This window comes from Lissotriton vulgaris, chromosome 7 (genome assembly GCF_964263255.1).
Source record: "Lissotriton vulgaris chromosome 7, aLisVul1.2, whole genome shotgun sequence".
NCBI lineage: Eukaryota > Metazoa > Chordata > Amphibia > Caudata > Salamandridae > Lissotriton > Lissotriton vulgaris.
Genome location: NC_141695.1, coordinates 602,629,584 through 602,650,487, shown reverse-complemented (window position 1 = coordinate 602,650,487; position 20,904 = coordinate 602,629,584). Strand labels below are relative to the sequence as shown.

Here is a 20,904-nt window from a genome sequence, read left to right as displayed (position 1 = left end):
CCTGGAACTGGTTCTAGCCGGCAGATGCGTAGTGAGCATCGGGGTGCCACTTGCAGTCACCTTCCTGTAAAGCCCTGCCTACCCAGGATACACAAAACCCTGTCTGGGATGGTGCTGGCACCGCCCCTGACAGGAAACCCTTTGTCCAAGCTCTCCTCGCTGGAAGGACTCCCAGCAGCAGGAGGTCAGACTCGTGTCTGTGGTGGCAGCATCCATTTTGTGGAGCGGAGGCTTCAGTTAACTTTAACCGGGGTTCACAGTTACATACATGTCGTGTCCCTCTAGAAGGGTGGAATGCTAACCCCGTCGCCAGAATTGGCGAGGGGTTAGTATTCCAATTCGTATGACACCTTACTCGACATGTTTTGATAAAGCAATACCAAAGATAGCATTTAACCGCGAGGATTATAATGCACTTAAGAGTATATGGTATGCGTTATCATGGAACAGCTATTAGGACTTGGTTCCGCAAGCTGCAAACAGGCTCAGCTCATGCCAGAGCACCATTTCACACGATTCCAAGCACTCTGCCTTCAGGATTGTCAAGGCCTGCCATAGGAGTGACTGATAGGAATCTGTGTGTCCATTGTTAGGGTTAGATATAGGTATACTATATCTAAAGCAATGGGTGATTACACCACCTTGCCCCTGTCGTGCAGCCAGTTGTGTCAGATTTAGATGGCCATCCAGGGGTGGCATAATACATGCTTCAGCCCCTGGTACGCCCTGGGTACACCTATGCCCTGAGTTACAGGGTCTGATAAGGTGGCCCAGTTCCAATTGGATAATGCACCTAAGGTACACATGTCAATTTAGTGAGAGAACAGCTAGGCTGTGGGTCTGATTGGCAGGCCCACAGCCAGGGAAAGTCGTAAACCAGTGAAACAAAAGCAAAAAAATCTGGGTGATCATAGGATTGCAGACCCTACTCTCCTACACTTGGAATCCTTACAAATTCTACAATGGAGGCCAGTGTAGCATGCAGGTGGGTGACTGGGACTTAGATCACAAATAATCTCTCTGTTTATCAAACAAAGCCTCTTTCAGGGTTCATGTTGAACCTAAATTTCAGTTGATGGCAGTGTCCCCATTTTAGAGAGGTAGCTCCATGCTACTTGGAGAGTGCCTCAGACGTCATCGCACTCAATGTTACATAGTCGCTGGTGGGTCCGGAGCCTAGAATATAACACTAAACAAGGATGCATCTGCTTTACTAACCTCTTTAACTGTGGCTGCAGAGAGCAGAGCTTTATTGCACTGTAGAGTCTCAAAACATGCATGCGTCCAAACACTGTATACTCTCTTAACATGCAGAATAGAATCCTCCAGTTTAATGTTCATTCATCCACGTAAGGAGGTGCTACTTCACTGGGCTAGAGTAACCGGGAGCGCAAAGACAAATGTCTCATCCGAGCCCACATTTCGAGGGTACGAGGAATGCATAACTTAGGGCATTTAGTGGTCTTGAGTCAAGTTTGCTTGGAATACAACAATTAGGAGCTTTCAGAAAACCTGTAACAGTTTACCATAAACACATTTTTATAATATCTGTAATGAAATGGATCTAATGGTTTGGCATAATTCGTACTTAAAAAAGGTACAATTAATGGCACGTATTTTAAGCAATGTGTGAACAACAGGCTTAGATTAACAGATGGCTTTCTGATAATCGCCTCGTTCCCGCAAAGCCACGATGTAGCCATTTATGAAATAATTTCAAACCAGAATCCAGGCAATGGCAGAAAGTGCAAAGTAGGCACATTTTTTTAAAATCTATTTATTTTATTTTACTGAGTTTTATATAGCGCAAACTTGACCCGAATCGTGTATCAGAGTGCTTTACATAGCACCAGTTGCATTACATGAGAACAGATTGATTTTTTGTTAGGCAAGGGGAGATTAAGTGATTTGCCCAGAATCACAGGATGTAAAGCATCATTGCAGAGACTCAAACCCATTTCCCCAGATTCAAGGTCGACCGCCCTAGCCGTTAGGCCAAGTCCTCTCCCCACATTTTAAATGAGAAATGCCAACAACTGCAACAATACACTTGAGCAGAGTAATGTTTAGGTTACAATGCTCCTACAGCAACTGAACATGCTGATTCAGTCACCCAAGCAAAATTAATTCCCATCCAATAGTTGATCTTTGCATAGATGTAAAGTGCTTGCAGTTTATCGTATGTTAGCCCAAAAGAACAAGCATTGGCATAGCCAATAGGTCTCGCCTTTGGGATCTTATAAGTGCTTAGCCATGCAGCAGTTAATTTTGTTGCACCTAGGATATTGTGCTGCATAGCTAAATACTTATGAGGTCCCAAAGGCGAGACCTATTGGCTATGCCAATGCTGGTTACCACTGTAGCCAACGTCAACGAGGAACATAACCAACGGATGAATGAATGCAGGAAGGCTATTTCGATCATGAATCATCAGGGATATATATCTCAAGAAGCTTGATTTAAACTGTAAGATACGTTTTTTTCTTTAAACTAGCTACCTGCGGCTATGAGACTCCTCTGCTTCAGTGTGCTTTTCCAAGTGCGAACGAGGGACGAGAAGATGGAGGGGCAAACTCTTGCGTGGTCACTGGCACTGAAGTCCGTGTACACAAATGAAAGCTTTCAGCATACAGAGGGCAGAGCAAGAATAGTCAGAGCGTGGTCTGAAGGGGCAAGATGGAGGAGGTGCTTTAGTGCCGCTCTGGTGCATATACCCCTTATTCGTTTAATCACTGGACTAAAGAGCGACAACCTGTGACACACAACACAGCAGCATCCCTCCAGACCTCATCAGGTTGCTTTGCTGCAAGTAAAATAAAAAATTGGCGCCCGGTCCATCACAAAGTCTGACAGTAGGCCCGAGGTCGGAATGGAGGCGAGGCGAAGGCCGCAAAGGTGAGTGAGAAGAATGGACTGGTGATTCACGCTACTGCCGAAGGTCGGGGAGAGGAGGGGAGACATAGGGGCCAGTGAATACAGTGGAAACACTTGAATTCTGATGGCGGAGAGCGTACCAGAGGAACTCGGGAGGAGCGGAGACTAACACCCGCTGGAGTGGGCAAGGGTAGAAGCCTAGCGGTGGCCTGTAAACTACGATACTGTAGAGGGTTGCAGAGAAGAGGTGAGACACTGGGGACAATGAATGCAGATGAATTACTGAATCCTAGCAACAGAAGGTGCTTGGGAGTAGTGGAGGCTGGCGCTTGCTGGAGTGGATCAGAGCAGAGATCGAGCAGTGGGGGGCAAGGAGAAGGAGTCGCTCGCGTGCCTGCACCTCTTCCGCTTGTTGCACTGGAGGCATGGAAATCACTTTACTGTAGAAAGCCATCTTGATCGACATCCAGGATCCTCGCCGAAAACAAGGTTGGAAAGCAAAATCAAAACTACTTGGCCTGGGGCTGCCTGGACTGACGTGAGGAGAGATCGGCCATGCGGTGCTGCTATGATCTGTATACACCATCCCTTGTCGCAAGAGCAGTCTTCACTTTTTCAAGCACTGCACTCGTGCTTGTGGTGCGCCGCTGCGCGCTCCTGCAAGGTGGATGCCGCCACAAGCACGAGTGCTTGAAAAAGTGAAGAGTGACGGCTAAAGGCCCTCCTATGTAGCGCATGCGCGCTGCGTAGGCGAGACCTAGGAAAGTGGAGGGAGAGTCATACAAATGCATTTTCAGTGCATTTAAAGGGTTTTATGATTCTAACGTCTGCTCCTACACACACAGATTATATAGCAAAGTTTACAGATACCAGAGCCCAAATATATAAGCAAAGTGTTTCAATGACAATGGCCAGCAGTGATTTCACATGTTCTGGTAGGGTGTAGGGTCAAAACAAGTCAGCGTTGCATCAAGCTGTTTGGACCCAATTGTTTGCATTCAGGGCTATGCAGATTAGGGATGCACACTTTTTAAAAAGATTCTGCAGCTTTCAACTAGTGAAATACTGAGACCATCTTGTCTCTCAAACAGATTGTGGTGCTTAGAAACAACCCAGACTATTCCTCTCCAAATTATGTTCAGTAGGGACATTTTAAAAGACTACCAAAAAATAAAAAATAAAAAGTTGAAAGCAATGCGAACACTTAAAGAAAGAAAAAACAGAAAGAAAAAAAGAAAAATACCCCCATATAAAAATCAGAGGCTATTGTAAGCTTTCAAAACGTGGTCATTTTATTTACCCAATCCATACGTCAATTGAGGACCCACTCTAACTTTTCTGCATTGTAAAAGTAAATATAATACTATCTAATGAAGCCATCAATGTCAAAACTGGAATGAAGATAGAATCTTCAACACAACCATAATTAGACCGCTCAGTATTCATATTTATAAAAGAAAGCAATCCACTCTAAGAGGACCAAACCAGATCTTTTCTGATGAATACATCTGTTACAAGGATCCAAGGGATCAGAGTTTCCTGGCTTCCTCAATACATCATGACCTCTTTGGAGGCCTAACAATGTTTGTCAATAATGTTCTTCTAGATCCTTCCGAGAACAGCATATTGCAACGTTGCAAAACATACACACACACAAATTAAAAAAAAATCAGACTTACTCGATAGGGTGTCAGGAAAATACTACCCTTCTTGGTCCCTTTGAAAAGGTCAGGCATAGACTCCATGTCACTGAAGGTGAGCTCGATGTGGTCATAGTTCATCAGGATGCTGCAAATGGAAGAAAAAAAATACATATGCTCTGATGGCCGTAGGGTCAAGCAAAAATCACATCAATTTGTCATTACATACAGGAAGCCTACCCATCTACCTACAGCAGATTACACTCACCCATTGATGGAAATGTTACTTATCCGAAACAGTATTTCTAGACCTTGGGTGTCTTCACCCTATTAGTAGCCTTTAGAAACATCTCTGCTGTCAGGAGAAAATACAATAGAGGGCACAACAAAACTCTAAAGACAACAATATTTGAATGTTATGGATAGTGTTTTAAGTGCGGCAAAATTGGCCACTTTTTTCAAAAGTATGTATGAAAACATTTTCTAATGTAATATAGATTTTACTGTTGGAAGACAAAAACATGGAAGACTAGGAAAATTAATGTGTTGAGCTCCTCAACTGCATTACTACAACTGTTCCATTTCAAGACAATGCCATTTTGGGAAAACCCTATGTTGCAATTGATCAGGAACATGTAAACATGTATTAGGTTGACAACATCAAGGCAAGATGTGAAAATGCCTTAACCTCAATGCAAACATTCTAGTGTGCTGTGTGAATGATTTTAATCATACGGAATGTGCTTTGTTAATCCCAATGAGGACATGGATATTACTGGATGAATTTAAAAGTGTGTTTAGCATAAAACTGAGAAAAGTCCAATGATTTTCTCACAATATTGTCTTAAAAAACAATAGTGTGCCTGTTAAGCTAAAGTAAGGAATGTCACGGAGTACCAGGAAAGAATTGGGAGAGAGCTAGAAGAAATTCGTTCCTTTGGCGTGATTAAAATGGTTGAACCGATTGGCCGTTCTGATTGGGTTTTCCCCTTAGCTTTGATTTTAAAATACAGGGGGGGGTGGAGGGTGAGGGGGGAGGCATGGGGGGAAACAGGATATTTAAGGGTGTATATTAATCAAATGTATGTTTTAAAAATGTGTGGTTATTTGACATCCTCTTCCACATATACATGATCTACTTCCTAAATTGGATGATGCTAAATTCTTTACCACATTGGACCTTAGATCAGCATTCCATCAAAATGTGCTCATCAGAGAATCTTGAGAAATCACCATGTTGATAACCCCAGATGGATCATACAGATATACTCTAAAGCAGCGGTGACTAAACCAAAAGCATCGGTCTGTCAAAGATTAATGCAATTGTAGCTTGGGAATCCAGAAGGGGTAGTGGCATTTTTGAGGATTGCACTGAAAAAAATAATACAGTTTGGGGGAAAAGTCTTTCAAGATAAAGGCATGATACTTCAGTCAGAGAAGTGAAACTTTTTGTCTAAGGAGTTATAGTATTTGGGTAACAACATTAGTGGAAAAGGATTTTATTCCCAAAAACAATTTGTTGAAAACTATTCATGAAGTGAGTGTTCCCAACAACAAAGATTAATTAAGATCATTCTAAGAGGTATTCTTAAGAAAGGGGCTAAATGTGAATGGCAAAGAAAAAAAACAAATCAAGACGAGGCATTCATTACTCAAACAAAATATAATTCACGCTTTAAGTCAATTTCCAGAAAATACCAAGAGTATTACGACAGAAGATGCCAGTGCTAATCGTCTTGGTGCTGATTTGAGTCAAATTAAATCTGCTAAAGCGGTTATAGCTTTCGCCTCATGAACTTTCTCTCAAACTGAAGTGAAGTACTCTACTGAGAGAGAGGCTGTGTTGCGTTTCTTGACCATGTAATACTTTAAACGTATATATGAGGTAATACATTTATGATAATGATTATTTGTATTTGAAAGCGCTGGCTAGACCCGGAGGTATCAGAGCGCTTTAGAGGAGTATCAGACCTTAGTTGCAGGTTACATCATTACAAAGGTTACATAGTTATTAGAGCCTGGCAACATAGTTACATATTAGGTCGAGACAAACAATAAGGACATATACATAAGGGAAAAAGCAGGCAAGGGGAGGGATTCAGAGGAGAGGGGGTAGGAGCAGGGAAAGTAGTCAGAGAATGAAGGAGGGAAAGAGGAGGGGGAGGGTGAGAGACAGCATGAAAAGAGGAGGGGGAGGGTGACGGGGACACACACCGGTAGACAAGTAATAGCTGCCTCCAAAGTCCAGTAAGCTGTGATCCCAGGGGAAGTGGTATAATTCCCCCATCTCCGTTACAAGAGGCTCCCTTTAAGCTGTGGACTCTCTCAGAGGGGTCTCTGAGACTCTAAGGCCTACCTACTGGATCGTTCCCCAAAAAAGGGAGAGGGAGAGCTTTGGCAATGGGCGCCATACCATACCTCAACTGTGAGTGGTTCCCTTGGCGCTGTGGACACTCTCAGAGGGTTCACTGAGCCTCCAGAGTATAAATATTGGATCTTTCCCCAACAAGGGGAGAAGGAGTGCTAAGGGCACAAGGGACAGGGGGCTAGGCGGCATAGCAGGCAATGGGTTGAAATGGAATGGATAAGTCCTTCCAATACGGAGTTAATTGTTTTATGTTCTGATAAATGAATCCTCAGTGAAGGTTTTCCATGTTCTATACCAGTGACAATGCTGCACAATTCGGTTCGCACACACTAACTGAATATTTTCAAACGTATGGCATTAAACATTACTGCACAGCACTTTATTCTCCTAACATGAATAAAAGGTTTAACTGTGTTGCTCGAGGGAAATACAATAGGCTACAAGGTTAGGTGTAACGAGCATTGGCATAGCCAATAGGTCTCGCCTTTGGGACCTAATAAATGTTTACCCATGCAACAGTTGATGTTGTTGCACCAAGGATATTGTGCTGCACAACTAAATACTTAAGGCCCCAAAGTCGAGACCTATTGGCTATGCCAATGCTTGTTAGTTGGTTGTTTTGGTCTTGTGTTCGCAATATTAACGTTCGTTTGAATTACCATAGTAAGTTTGAGGTGGGAGTAGCTGGTACCTGATGGAAATCGATAGCATGGGGGGTGCTGGGGAGATCTGAGGGGGATATTTGATAGTTCTAGTAGAGAGAGATGATATAGATCTGAGATCTTCAAAAGGCGGGGCCCCCTAAGGGGTCTGTCTACATTGATCGGGGGCACCACCCTCTGGCCAAGTGCAGCACACATTATGCCCATGGGAACAGAGACAGATACCGTGCTGAGAGTGGCTGTGAGCCGCTCTTTTAGGGGACCATCAGGAACGTCTTTTACATTCATGGCTTGGCCGGGAGTAGGTGTCAAAGTGGGGTATGGAAGGTTTCTAAATAACCCTCAGAGTCTCACCCAAACCAATATTTGTGATAAACCATTACACAAAAAAGGACAACAAGCTGCTAATAACATGTAAGCAATTGTGTATTTGATTGCATATTTTAAAACAATAAATGCACTTAAGTGCAGTGTTTGAATTGTTAAATATGTTCAGAGCTGCCAACTAGATACAGTAATTGTGTGAAAACATGCTTGTTTTCTGGGCTGTCCAATTATGTTTTTTGCAGAATCAAAATGTTAGGTCATTGCTAAAAATAAGAGTACATGTAGGTGATTATTTTTTTTTTCTGGAAATGCATAGTTTGTTGAAATAGTGAGCAAACCCATTAGTAAGTACAGAGAATTCGAGAAACAGACGACATGCAGTTTTGTACAAGTAAGGCAAACAGTTTCAAGCGGCAGTGAGTTAAAGAGGGCAGAAGTGTGAATGACGTTATTCGATGACCGTGAGTCTGATTATTTTCGTGCAGATTCTTGCAATATAATGGTAAAATGTATGTGCATTTTCCAAGGCCCCCCACACATCGCCTTTTTATGCATTTTGTGCTGTTCTTGGGTTTGATTTTTTTATTTCCACATATAGATGAATGACCTGAGCCTCTCCCCACAAGGGTATCGCACTACTGAAAGTTGTTTCCACTTTGACTCTACTTACGAGAACTTTTGTATGCCCAGCTGTCTAAGTGTTATGGTTAGTCGACTCACTATCTTTTAATGAATGAGCAAGATTTGAACTGGAAAAAAAACGGATACTAAAAAGAAGAAGGAATGCCTCTAGATGGCGCCCCTGTACTGCAATAATGTTGAAAATATCATGAGTCGAAAGCACTGAGAAAGTATATCAGGATATCACTGGGGTTAAATAACCAAAAGAAGCCATTGGGGCCATGTGAGGCCCGGGCCAGCAAGCGAATCTCTGCATTGGAGGAGCCGGCAGGATGCAGGTCTGTGATTACGGACTACTGACTTTTATTAATTAAGCTTTCGGCCTTAGCCTTTCGCTCAACACCTACAAGAATGGATATAAAGGTCTAATAAGTAATAAGGTAAAAACATGCATCCATTAAAACAAGCATTGGCTGTACGGCCGTGAAAGTGATCGTGATTGAATGGCGGCTGCGCTCGTGCACGCTCACGGCACTCAAGCTTGAGGCCACCAAAAGCCTGTGGTGGCAATTTCAAAACGCTTAGAATAAGAGGGGCCCCTTATAAACCCAACGGGACTAGGGCACTTACACAGTGAAAAGAAAAAATCCCTTTGGGTAGATTTCTATACAGATCATGGATTTCACACACCTCTCTGTACACCAAGAAGTTATACTCCTTCAACTTTCTCTCTTTTCACACCTGAAGATTGAACCATATATAATGGGGAAACCACTATAAAGATTAAAAAATTGCATCTCAAAGTTTAAAAAAAACCATAATATATTAAAAATGTAATCCAACCTAATTAAAAAAAACACATACTGGAGAGTAAAAAAGCCAGACAGGTATGATATGTCTTGAAAGGCTACACATCCATCTCTACACAATATCAATAGCATGGAAATGTACAGTTCACAATTAACTTCTTTTAACCAATTCCAGATAGGTGGATTGTGTATAAGTTTGGCGTTGACGCGTTTCGAGGACTCAATCAATCCATCTTTTTCAAGACCAGTTTAAATACTCTGTACTTGTTATATTGATTCATGCCTTCACCTACAGCAAAATATAATCATTGATAAAACTACATTACAGAGGTATTTTACAACATCTGCACAATCAAAATTCAGAAGTATATAAACAGATATATTTAAAACAACATGCAAACATCTTTAGGAACCCCATTAGGATCCAAATTTTCTTTTACTTTTTTTAAAACACCAACTGTATCGGCATCTAATCCCCACACTTTCAAAAGCCACTTACTAAATGTCTCGCAGGGCAGCGCATGCGCTAGCTCAGCGAGACCTAAAAATAGAGAGTCGGATTTCAGAACTTGTATGATTTTACCAACGTACACCATATAATTCCATTGGTTTTACTCCATTTGAAATGCTGAAGAGTAGGAAACCTTGCAGTCGTTTAAATCCAATTTGGCTCAATACTGATCTGAAGTGTAAAAATATTGAAGAGATGAACTCAAATGCCAATGTGTAATGTTTAGAATTCTCAAGCTAAATAGAAGATTCATTGCGACCCAACAGAGTATGCTTTAATACTGTGCAGGACAGCTTGGTCAGGATAATGCTTAACGCCTTCTGATAACAGTTTGACTGACAATACATAGAGATCAACTCCAAATCTGACCCTGCCCACATCTGCAGCTTATATCACGACCATGCTCGTGGTGCTCGCTACCGTATGTACTTCTGCTGGGAACTTGTATAACGAGGCAAAGATGGGTAAAACTTACTGTAGGTAGGCATCATGAGGGCCTCAAACGTTAAGAGAGACTGGGTGCAGCAACAGCTCCCTACTAATGTTGAAGACCTGGATCCAAATGCCCTCCTCCTCTTCCAATTGTAAAAGCATCAATCAGCAATTGATAACAGGCTAGATTAACTTACTTCCAGGATGGATTAGATAACCACCACTCTGAACAAGCAGGACAAAGAATCTTTACTTCAGAACCATGCCTATCCACCACTGAAGACACAGCTGAAACCAATGAGAAGTTACTGGAGATGACCAGGGTACTCAGGGTTATTCAACCGAAAGAATAAGGACATGGAGCCCAGATATAGGTGCAACAATTTGCACCTGGAGGACATCACAGAATCTACAAATACTGGAAATATTGTGGATTATATGGAGTACTTAAACACTTTTAGAGATAAACGCTTGTGCCCACAGTTTGCAATGGAATAGGCTCACTGCAACATAGGAGACCATGGGCCCTCCTGGTGCATCCCCATGCTCAATCCTGGTTTGACTATTCAACTTTAAAGACCAAGACTCAACCCTCAGACTAGCCTGTGAGAAACAAATACTGTCACATCAAGATAATGCTATATCCATACTCCCTGATTTCATCCTGGAAGCACATCGATAATGTCTGCCCATCAAGCGCAAGTTGGTATTGAACAAGCAACGCTATATTCAGCACAACTAAAAATCATTCATCGTAACAAGCCACACATTTTTATGACACTACAGCGGGCCAACCAGTTTTTAAAACAGATCCTACTGACAAATGGTGCGGGCCAACCTCATGGCTCAACCGCACCAGACAAAGGCTTAAAAGTGACATGTAGTAAAACTGTAATCCCTATTCTATATCTGTGTTCACAAGGTTTACCGGAAGATCCTCTCTAGATCGGAGGTTATATAGATATATATTGCATTTACTTATGGGTACTTTCTGTAAAAAGTGATGGCTTGATACCACGGACTGATAATGTGTCCAGTGCCCATGTAGTGGCCTAGCAGGATATCCTTTCCCAGCAAAAAACGCCCTAATGAGGGTATTAGTTGGCCGCTCTCTGAGCTCCCCTGGGGTGGCCCCTTTTAACGAGTTTGATGTGTACGCCATGTGACGAGTATTACTTCTCTACAATGGGGTTGGTTATTGTCTGTTTGGATGTTGTTCACTGGCTGGGGGTCACTAATGTGGGTGGGGTAGTGGTTTCTTGTGGGACGCAACAGTACGCAGGATTCCTAACTTGAAAATCACACCATACAAAGCCATATTATGAATTACATGGCAGAGAGCACGATATAAAACATAGCATTACATCAACCTTCTCCACAGACTGGAGTGTGTAAGGGGTAACTTCCTTATACTTTTTAACACGGAATGTAAGAGGGGTGAACAATTCAGCATTGGCCACATTCTCCTCTTACGCAAGAGGTACAGCCATTCTTATAAAAATCATCCATGAGGCAAATGACCCACAGGGACAATAACACATAGTTCAAGCGATGAAATATGGTAAACATATAACACAGATTAAGGTCCATGACCTTAACAAAGATGGCCCCCAATTTTAGCCACCAGGTATGGAATAACTGAGCGACAATGGTGCACCAGACGATACTGTTGGGCAGAGATTTTAATCTAGTACTCAACAAAACTATAGACTAATACCTTTCCACAAGTCGTACACACCATTTTGAAGTGCAGCTGTTGGTTGCTATTATGAGGACACATGCCTGGTCAACCTGTTGAGGCCAGGATATCCCTCCCAAAGGAAAGCATGCAGGTACCAACGGCAAGTGATTCCTGGGAACAGTTAGACTATTGGACAAGAACGCATGATATTAGCCAGTACCATCGACCACCTCAAGTACTTTCTCAGACCACTTCTCTATTGGGTTGAGTGTTGAACTGTGCGCATTGCAATCATGGTTTTACTTGGCGGTTATGACCTTTAGCCCTCCTCGATACTGTATTCAAGGATGAGGTAATAAGAGAGATTATAAATTACTATCAGCTCAACAAATTATCAGCTGACTCGGCAGGGACTCTCTGGTAAGCTTTTAAGGCATATTTAAGGGCAATGTGTATCACAAAACTATGCAGTACATGCAAGGCCCTCTGTAAATTGCTCAATAAACTCAAAATGGAAATACATTCTCTCGAGATACATTATGTGCAATACCCCAGCCATCACATGCTAGCGGACATTGGGGCATATATATCAAATACTGTATTTGCGATTCTCTAATAGCGATTTTTTGAGAATCGCTATTTGAGAATCGCAAAACGAGATGTAATAAAACATTAGCAAATATTTTGCGATTCCTTGGTATTCCTTAATTGCGAGTCGCAAATTGCGAGTCGCAATTAAGGAATGGCTTCCCATTCATTACGATAGGCCTAGAGGCCCATAGGAGTGAACGGGAAGACATTCGCAATTTACGAGTACCCATTAGGTACTCGCAAATTGCGAATGCAATTTCAAGGGTGTCATAAGGACACCCTGATGCACCCCTGAAATGAGCATGTGTGCACATGTGGCGCACATACATGCCCTAAGGGCATGTATGTGTGCCACATGGCACTTTAAAAACAGCAAAAAAGTGCTTTTTTTCAAAGAATTCACAAATTACCACCGACTGCCAGTTGCTGGTAATTTGCGATTTCCTATGCCAAATTCGCACAACTTCGGTGCTTTCTACATCACATTTAAGTTATCGCAATTTTTAATTCCTTAAATGCAATCGCAAAATAGAGAATCACAAATTTTGCGATTCTCTAATTTGCGGTGCCTTTTTGGGATGATATATCCTAAAATGCCTTTTCCCCTTAGCTAACAGGACGATTCTGAGAATCGGCCCATTTGCGAAGGGAAAAAGGGCTTGATACATATGCCCTATTAAACCCTAACTGATGGAATTTACAGCGGTGGCAGATCAAGAAGTAGAGCAACTACACAAACATATCAGGGCAAGAGTATATGGGGGCCCAGGCAGAACATTGTCCCCACTTATAATTCATCCTTGGCCTGCTCAAAATGTTATACGGTTATACAGTGATAACGGCTATATGAAGCTGATCTTATATTGACTGAATTCACAGCCTATTATTCCAGTTTATACTACCATCGTGTGTCCCCGGCTTTCAATAATTATCAAAACTACTTTGAATGCATTGCCCTGGGTTGGCTGGATGGCGCGCAACAGCAACTTTTTGCGGCTCCTATCCCTCTTGGGAAAATAATGCTGGTCTTCTCTAGTATGCCCATATGTAAAACTTTAAGCAGTGATTTTCTCCCGAGGGAATCTTATAAAGCTTTATCTCACTCACTGGACCTCCGCTGCAGCTTCAAGTATATAATGAGGCGTTGGATGCAGATATTCTCTATCCCTCCTACAAGGACACAATACTAATAACTTTGTTCAAGCCAGGTAAGCACCCATCAGATTGCGGACCTATGGACCACTCTGCCTCATTAATACAGGCACTAAAATCCTAGCTAAAATATTAGCTAATAGAATATTTCTACTACTGCCTGACTTGGTCCTCCCAGACCCAGCAGGATTTATTAATCACAATCGGAGACCCCTTTCTGCCCTAATACACCAGTTAAATCCAGTCATGAAGGCTATAGGGGTCTTCCTGGATGCCACCATGGCCTTCGACTCATTGGAGTATAATTTTCTATTTGCAGTATTAAGCAGAATGGGGCTCCACAGGTACTTAGCAAAATGGATCCAGCTGTTACATACGGAATCCACAGTGAAGATTTGGATAAATGGCTACATAGTAGGTGTCAGACTGAATGAGATCTAGTGGTATCTAACCAGCAGGGCTCGAAAAATCATACAATTGTAACTAGACCTGCAGGTCTTGTAACTTAAAAAAATCTACTCAACCTAACTGTAATGCACTTGACATCTCAATCTAAAAGCCGAGCTTAGGTGACATGTTAGCAAGATTTAAAGGCATCTTTATTGCTCACAAAGTGAATGAGCAATAAAAAATCCCTTGAAATCTTGTGGTCTTGTCACTTTTGCTTAGCTGTCAGAGATAGGGGTCAAAGGTCTGATTGTCTTCCTACTCGCCAGAAAGGTCAAGTAGGACCTAAAAATAGCTCGTCCTAATTAAATAAGCGGAGAGAGAGAGGGAGAGAGGAGAAAGAGAGAGAGAGAGAAAGAGTGAAAATCCCCCTTCCCAACATAATCCCTGTTAAAAATGGCTTGAAACCAGTAGTGGTGGCATGGGATTTCGTGTGGCTCGTATGTTGATGTTTTTCTTATTATGAGGATTATGGACCAACTATACGATGGTTCTACTGGGGTAGTTTTGTTGATTTTTTGGCCACTGAAAGGCTCTTTACAATCAATCAATACATTTCTAGGGAGCATGGCTACACTAAAACAGTTTCCTAGCGCTATCAGTAAAGACAGGAACAGCAGGAAACAACCACGTTGTCAGCAGTCTATGAAACTCCAAGAGAGAAATGCACATTCAAATAAAGCCTTTTCTTGCCTTTGTACACTTATAATTTTATAATAAAAAATGCACTATTACTCCTTGTAAAAGTAGTAATGCTAAGTGTACTTTGATATTTTGTGAATTCCTCCATTTGCAAGAGTCATCTGTACAGATAAGGTGTAGGTCAATAAACAATTACAACATAAAAAGAATAAATGGCTTTCTCTCAGACCCCATTCCAACTGAAAGTTGCGCGTGTCAAGGATGTCCACTTTCCCCTCTAATATATGTCCTGACATCGGAACCCCTTTCAGAAAACTCCATGCTAGTAGAGGTTTGACCTTCACTTCTCATAGCATCATTAGATCCCTCTATGCCAGTCTTTTCCAATGAGTAGCTTGTGAGCTAATGGTGGCTCTCCAGCTACCTGTAAGTAGCTCTCTAGTATGCAACCCAGCTTATTAAATCAGAAGCTTTTGCTGTGTTTATTTAATTATATAGCAATATTGAAAAGCATGTATTCACAATGAAATTGTGTATATTTGCAAGACTCGCAACCTGATGTTTGGGAAAAATGGTTGAATTTCAATTGAATTTCCAATACAACCATTGAGTAGTGGGAAGGATAACTGTGTCACTTAAGTGCCAATATACCCTTCAGCATGCACATGTGCTTTGTAAATTCATGAGTTTATTCTATTTAAAGCGGCTATTTGAGTGTTAAATCATGTGCCGTTGGGGAAACTTATTACATTGGTGTCAGGGACATTACACTACGGCTGGTATGTATTACCCAGGCAGAAGCCTGACAAATTAGTAAAGTCTTTTTTAACATTACTGATGGTACCCTTGCTGGTACATTGAGGTGATCACTGCTGATAATCTTGAATGGCGTTGCTACCAATCTAATGTTGTCTGATGTGGTCACAGTTATAACACTCATAATAATAGTAGGTCAGGAAGATTTTTATCGAACATAAGTAAATTTTACTACAGAAAAGGTTGGAGACCCCTGATCTGTGCTGATGACATCAGCCCACATTTACACAACCCTGCTCAGAATTTAAGCCGGATCATAAGAGAATCTCCCATGTTTAAAACGTGAGGAATTACAATTACATGGAAAGTGAGTGATATTTCCACTAACCCCTAGTACCTATGTTTGCACACTTCCCTTCCCCTGTGTGAATCTTCTGTCAAATACCTTGGCATCTGGTTAAGACGAGACAGAGATACAAAAACCTTTTAGGAACTTGAAATCTATTATGATCACCCTAGAGTGGCAGGAACACCAACCTGAATGTATTAATTTATCATATTTATTAACGTTGCAGTATAAACAGGCACACGCACAATTTGCTTATTACTGGCTTCACCCTCCTCAGCATATTGCTCATTTGTCTATTAAAAAGGACAACATACACCTCACCCCACTGAGTTCATTGCCTGGTCAAACTCCTCGCCATAGTCATATAGAAATTAACTCGATCACCAGCACACAACTAGCATGCGATGGGCGTCGGAGAACAGAAGAATGTCCTTCTCTCTTGCTCCTGAACAATCTATTTCTGACTATGCCTTGATACAACTCCCCAACGACAAATCATATCTTATTAGGCTGACAAAATTGGAGTTAAACAATATTAGTGATATAGATCCCAATGGTCAATTCCTTGAGCATTCACGTATTACAGACGGGGAAGACTATTCCAGATTACATACTTTCAGTTGTGGGCACTATGTAGCACAAGCTCCCTATCCTTTCTCCAGGCACCTATACCTTGCAGGGCATGGTCTCCGATTCCGTCTCTTCAATCAAACAAACAAACAAATAAACATTTGTTCACTAGTTTTTATGCCGCTATGTAATCTGAGGCTCCTGCTACGTTGCCCAAACCCAAAATACAGATGGAGACTGCTCTAGGATGTGCTGTTTAAGATAAATAGTGGTTTTACTGCTGCAGTCAGAAATGGACTCTTGCTCCAAATGACGTGTATTGTTTGGGGTGTGCCAGATTGTACTTTGTGGTAGTACATAATTACACCTTTTGTCATAAAATCAAGTATTTGACTTGACAATCATTTAATAGGGTTGCTGGATGTAGTTCGAGTTGTGACACGGTGTGCACCCTACACCTACCTCTTTCCCGACAAGCCTTGGACTGCCCAGCCTACGCTACTACTGGGTCAGGTGCTAAAGCAGGCCCGGTTCTAGCGGGTTGACCAAGCCCACCCAAACAACCCATGGCCCTCCCAGAAACAGCTTGAAGGCCAATAGAAAATGCCCACTGTAATCAAAAACATTCCTCTGAACTTTGTTTCTCGTCCTCCTAATTGCCTGTTTCAGGAGTAGAGTTACTGGACTAGGGTCTCTATCCCGCAAGAACCCCCAATCCCGCATCATCTTTTAGATAGGTGGGCTATGTCCCCGCCCACTTGTGCAGAAACAACAGGGGCATTGCGAGGGGAGCAGATCATTTCCTTTGGCTCCAGAGAACTTTTTTCTGCCATCCTGCTGCGTGGGCAGCGCGACGGGTGCAAGGCAACACTAAAAATGTCAAGATAACTCTGCTCGTTAATGATCCTGCTGGAGAGCAATCAAAGGTTTGTGTAGTGGCAGTGTTGCCATGCAGATAAACGCTATTTAATGTGGATAGCTCAGTTGGTTACTGCCTTTGTCACAGATACTTCTGTTACTTGCAGGTCATAAATTACAATCCGAATATAAGAAAGTGACCTATGAACTGTCAAAGAGCTGCATGCAAACTGTATTGGCTAGGTTAGAACGCAATGTTTTTTTTCTTCAGTCTTTAATTATTCTAATGTTGCTAAAAGGGTCCGTTTAGGCAGTTACACATTTTTATTAGTAAAGCCAAACCCAACATCTAGGGTACTTTTTAAATCACGAGTTTGTGCTTCTCCAGAGCAAACACTCTTAAAATATACTGCCCACCAGTATGGATGGCACGCGATTCCTACACCTCGTAATCCTCATTGCTTTAAGTGACATTTCCTATTGACTGATTTATATACTTGTATGATTCATTGTGGGCCACGAAGAGATGAAAGGCACCGTTGAAGGGTGGTTGTAATTGTATCTGTGAAGAAAGTGGTCATTAGTGGAGCACCAATAATGACTTTCGCACCAGCGCTAAAGCCAACCCTTTCATGACCTTTCTGTTTTTGTATGTTTAATTAGCAGTCGGGTCATTAGGTCAACTTAGGCACATATTTTAACTTGGGTCCTGTGCTCACTAAGCCACTGGAGTCAAGCTATCCTGGCTGAAGACGGCTGATAGCCAGAAACCGGTCCTATGATGCTTGATTCCGGTCCAGGGAAGACATGCCTTGGCAGTTCGGGCTGAACTGTTACCATGAGGCACAGGGACAAGACTGATTTGCCATGTCTGAACTGGGGTGGCTTGAGGAGCAAAATAACGATGGATTAAACCCAGATCTGTGACTGGGGGTGAATGTTTTGCCACTGTGCAACATTCCGTCCATTATCTTGCGTGTGTTACATATTTTAAAAGTGCCTACTAATTATATTTACTGTTGCATTCATTGTTTTAACTTTGAAGGTGATTTTACTAACTACCCAGCACCGCCCCTCGTAGATGATTAAAAAATACTGGAGGCGGATGGTGGCTGATAAGGGGCTTGGCAAACACAAGGAGATGGACAGAGTGCTGAAACTTTTCAAACATTCACCCCCAGTCACAGATCTGGGTGGAAGCCATGATCATTCTTTAGCTCACTTCGCCACCTCAGTTTAGACCCAGCTATATGCAAATTAATCTTTCCCCTGTGCCTCATGGGAACAGTCCAGCCCGAACGGCCAAGCTGCGTCTTCCCTGGGCCGGAAACAAGCATCCTAGGACCGGTTTCGGGGTAAAAACCTTCATCAGCCAGGTTAGCTTGAATCCAGTGGCAAAGTGAGCATGGGACCCACATCTGAGCATACCCTGCCAACTTAGGGCAAACAAAGCAAACACAAGGCGATGATGGACGGAGTACTGAAACATTTCAAACACTCACCCCCAGTCACAGATCTGGGTTGAATCAATCATCGTGCTTTAGCTCACTTCGCCACCCCAGTTCAGACACAGCCAAATGCAAATCAGTCTTGACCCTGCGCCTCATGGAAACAGTCCAGCCCGAACTGCCAAGCCATGTCATCCCTGGACCGGAAACAATCATCCTTGGACCGGTTTCGGTCACCCCGCATTCGCAAAACGTACAACGTAGGTTTTTTTTTATTGAAGAAGAACAAGAGGAGCAGGAAGGAGAGTGGCCAAACAGGTGAGGCGGCAGACACGCAGGTAAGTGCCTTCTTTTTTAATTTTGAAAGAATTTGGATGGGTGGGTAACTCCGCTCCGCCACGGAGTCAGAGTTTTGCCTACCTCCGCATTTGCAACGGAGCGCAGAGTTGGCAAATCTCCGCTAACTCCGCTGGCGGAGCGGAATTGCCTGCCCAGGGTTAATGCCGATATGCTCCTTGTAAAAGAGCAAAATGCTGTCACTCACAGTGAAGCCAGCCAATATAGAGAGAAAGAATTTTAATAAATGCAAAAGGTCATGCTCAACACCAGACCAAATTAGGGTCCCAATTATTAAAGTCTCAAAAGTGTACCCATGGTATATTTCTTTGCAAGTGTAGCTATACGGCTTAAGTGAATTCCCAAATATTTATAGAAGTAGGACGAGAAATAATACTGCTATAAAATATATGTGAACTGCATTTTAGCATGAGCAAATGTGCATGTGTAGATTTGCTCATGCGAAAATCTGAGTGTTTGCCAGTTTACTTTCCCTCCAACCACTTTTTCCCCAACTCTGGTGGAAGGTTTACGTCTGCCATTGTCAGGAGTAATTTCCAACATTTCTCAGTTGTTGAAAACCCGTAACACATTGAAGTTAGTATGTTTGCACAGACGCAAAAGGACATTCCAACCCTGGAACTATTGCTTACCTCTACCTGAAGCCAGAGTATCTAGATCGGCAGAAACATGGCAACATAAGGGGATTGCAAGTATTCAAACACTACTATGTATTATCTCTAGCATAATAAGAGAGGCTATCAAAAGTCTTATATAATGAGATTGCTGCCTTAATTTGTCACCGCACTACGTGGCACCAAAGGGACAAGTGGATTTTGTTACAGGACAAGTAGATTTATGAAGCAGCCTGCCCAATGGACAAGTAGATATTTAATTAAATATCACCCCCCTGCTGTAGCACCAATGGAAGCTGCGCCCCTGAACACTCTTTCTCCTGCTTTCTCAGTTCACCTTTTGGGCCTCCTTTACTGTGACTGACTTCACATCACTAAAATCTGGTATGGTTTTTCCTTACTTCGTGTTTTTAAGAACGTTTGTCCTGCAGAGCCACAGACCACACAGGCTCATAATTATGTGTTTACAACAACCCCATACTTAAGCTGTGAAGTCGGGGTGTGGGAGGGGGTTCATGATGCCACAGCCTAGAGGTATTGTATTATTGAATTACATTGTTCTTTGTACCAATGCCTTACAGTTACCCTGCTAACCTGTATCTGGTGCAGGAATTAAGATACCCCTCTGTCGCACTTTGAATGAAGCATAGTACATATGTATGCTGGCTGCCTATAACCCCTTGGACGTTCTCATACATTGGAATGCTCATCTGTTGTTGCAGCTAGATGGACCCAAAGCCATCTAGCTACCTGCTTATATGCCCATGTCCATGCAATTCTTTACCTAGGCAGATCTATTCTGGCTGCCTATAACTGGGGCACTCCTTTGTATCATTTGTCATCACTGCTGGTTTGACTTAAGATTATTTGTTATGGCTAGCGGTCTACTGTGCAGGCTTGCTGGGTGTTCATCTGTCAATCTGGGGGATTATACAGATCTATACAATGACTGCCATTCTCGGGCATGTCGTGGATCATTCATCTTTTATAGCTAGGTGGATCCTACGGTAGCCTGCTCAATAACTCACAACAATAAATGTATGTAAATTTCACGCATTCAATCTGTTATTACTCTCCCTGCTATTAAACATCTACTTGCAACTACCTAATAAAACATAAGAGCATCACTCTGATCACTCATGCACAATACAATACTCCCCAAGTAGGTCAGACTTCCAACTAGTTCTACTGCAGG

General features: G+C 42.4%; 1 protein-coding gene across 1 annotated transcript in view; it reads right to left on the bottom strand.

Moving 5' to 3' along the window:
* Positions 1 to 20,904, bottom strand: part of WBP2 (WW domain binding protein 2) — a 242,899-nt gene that overhangs the window by 178,783 nt on the left and 43,212 nt on the right. Inside the window, exon 2 of the mRNA XM_086930725.1 lies at positions 4,554 to 4,662. Coding sequence (XP_086786851.1) covers positions 4,554 to 4,662 — 109 coding nt within the window. The remainder of the gene's footprint in view (positions 1 to 4,553; positions 4,663 to 20,904) is intronic.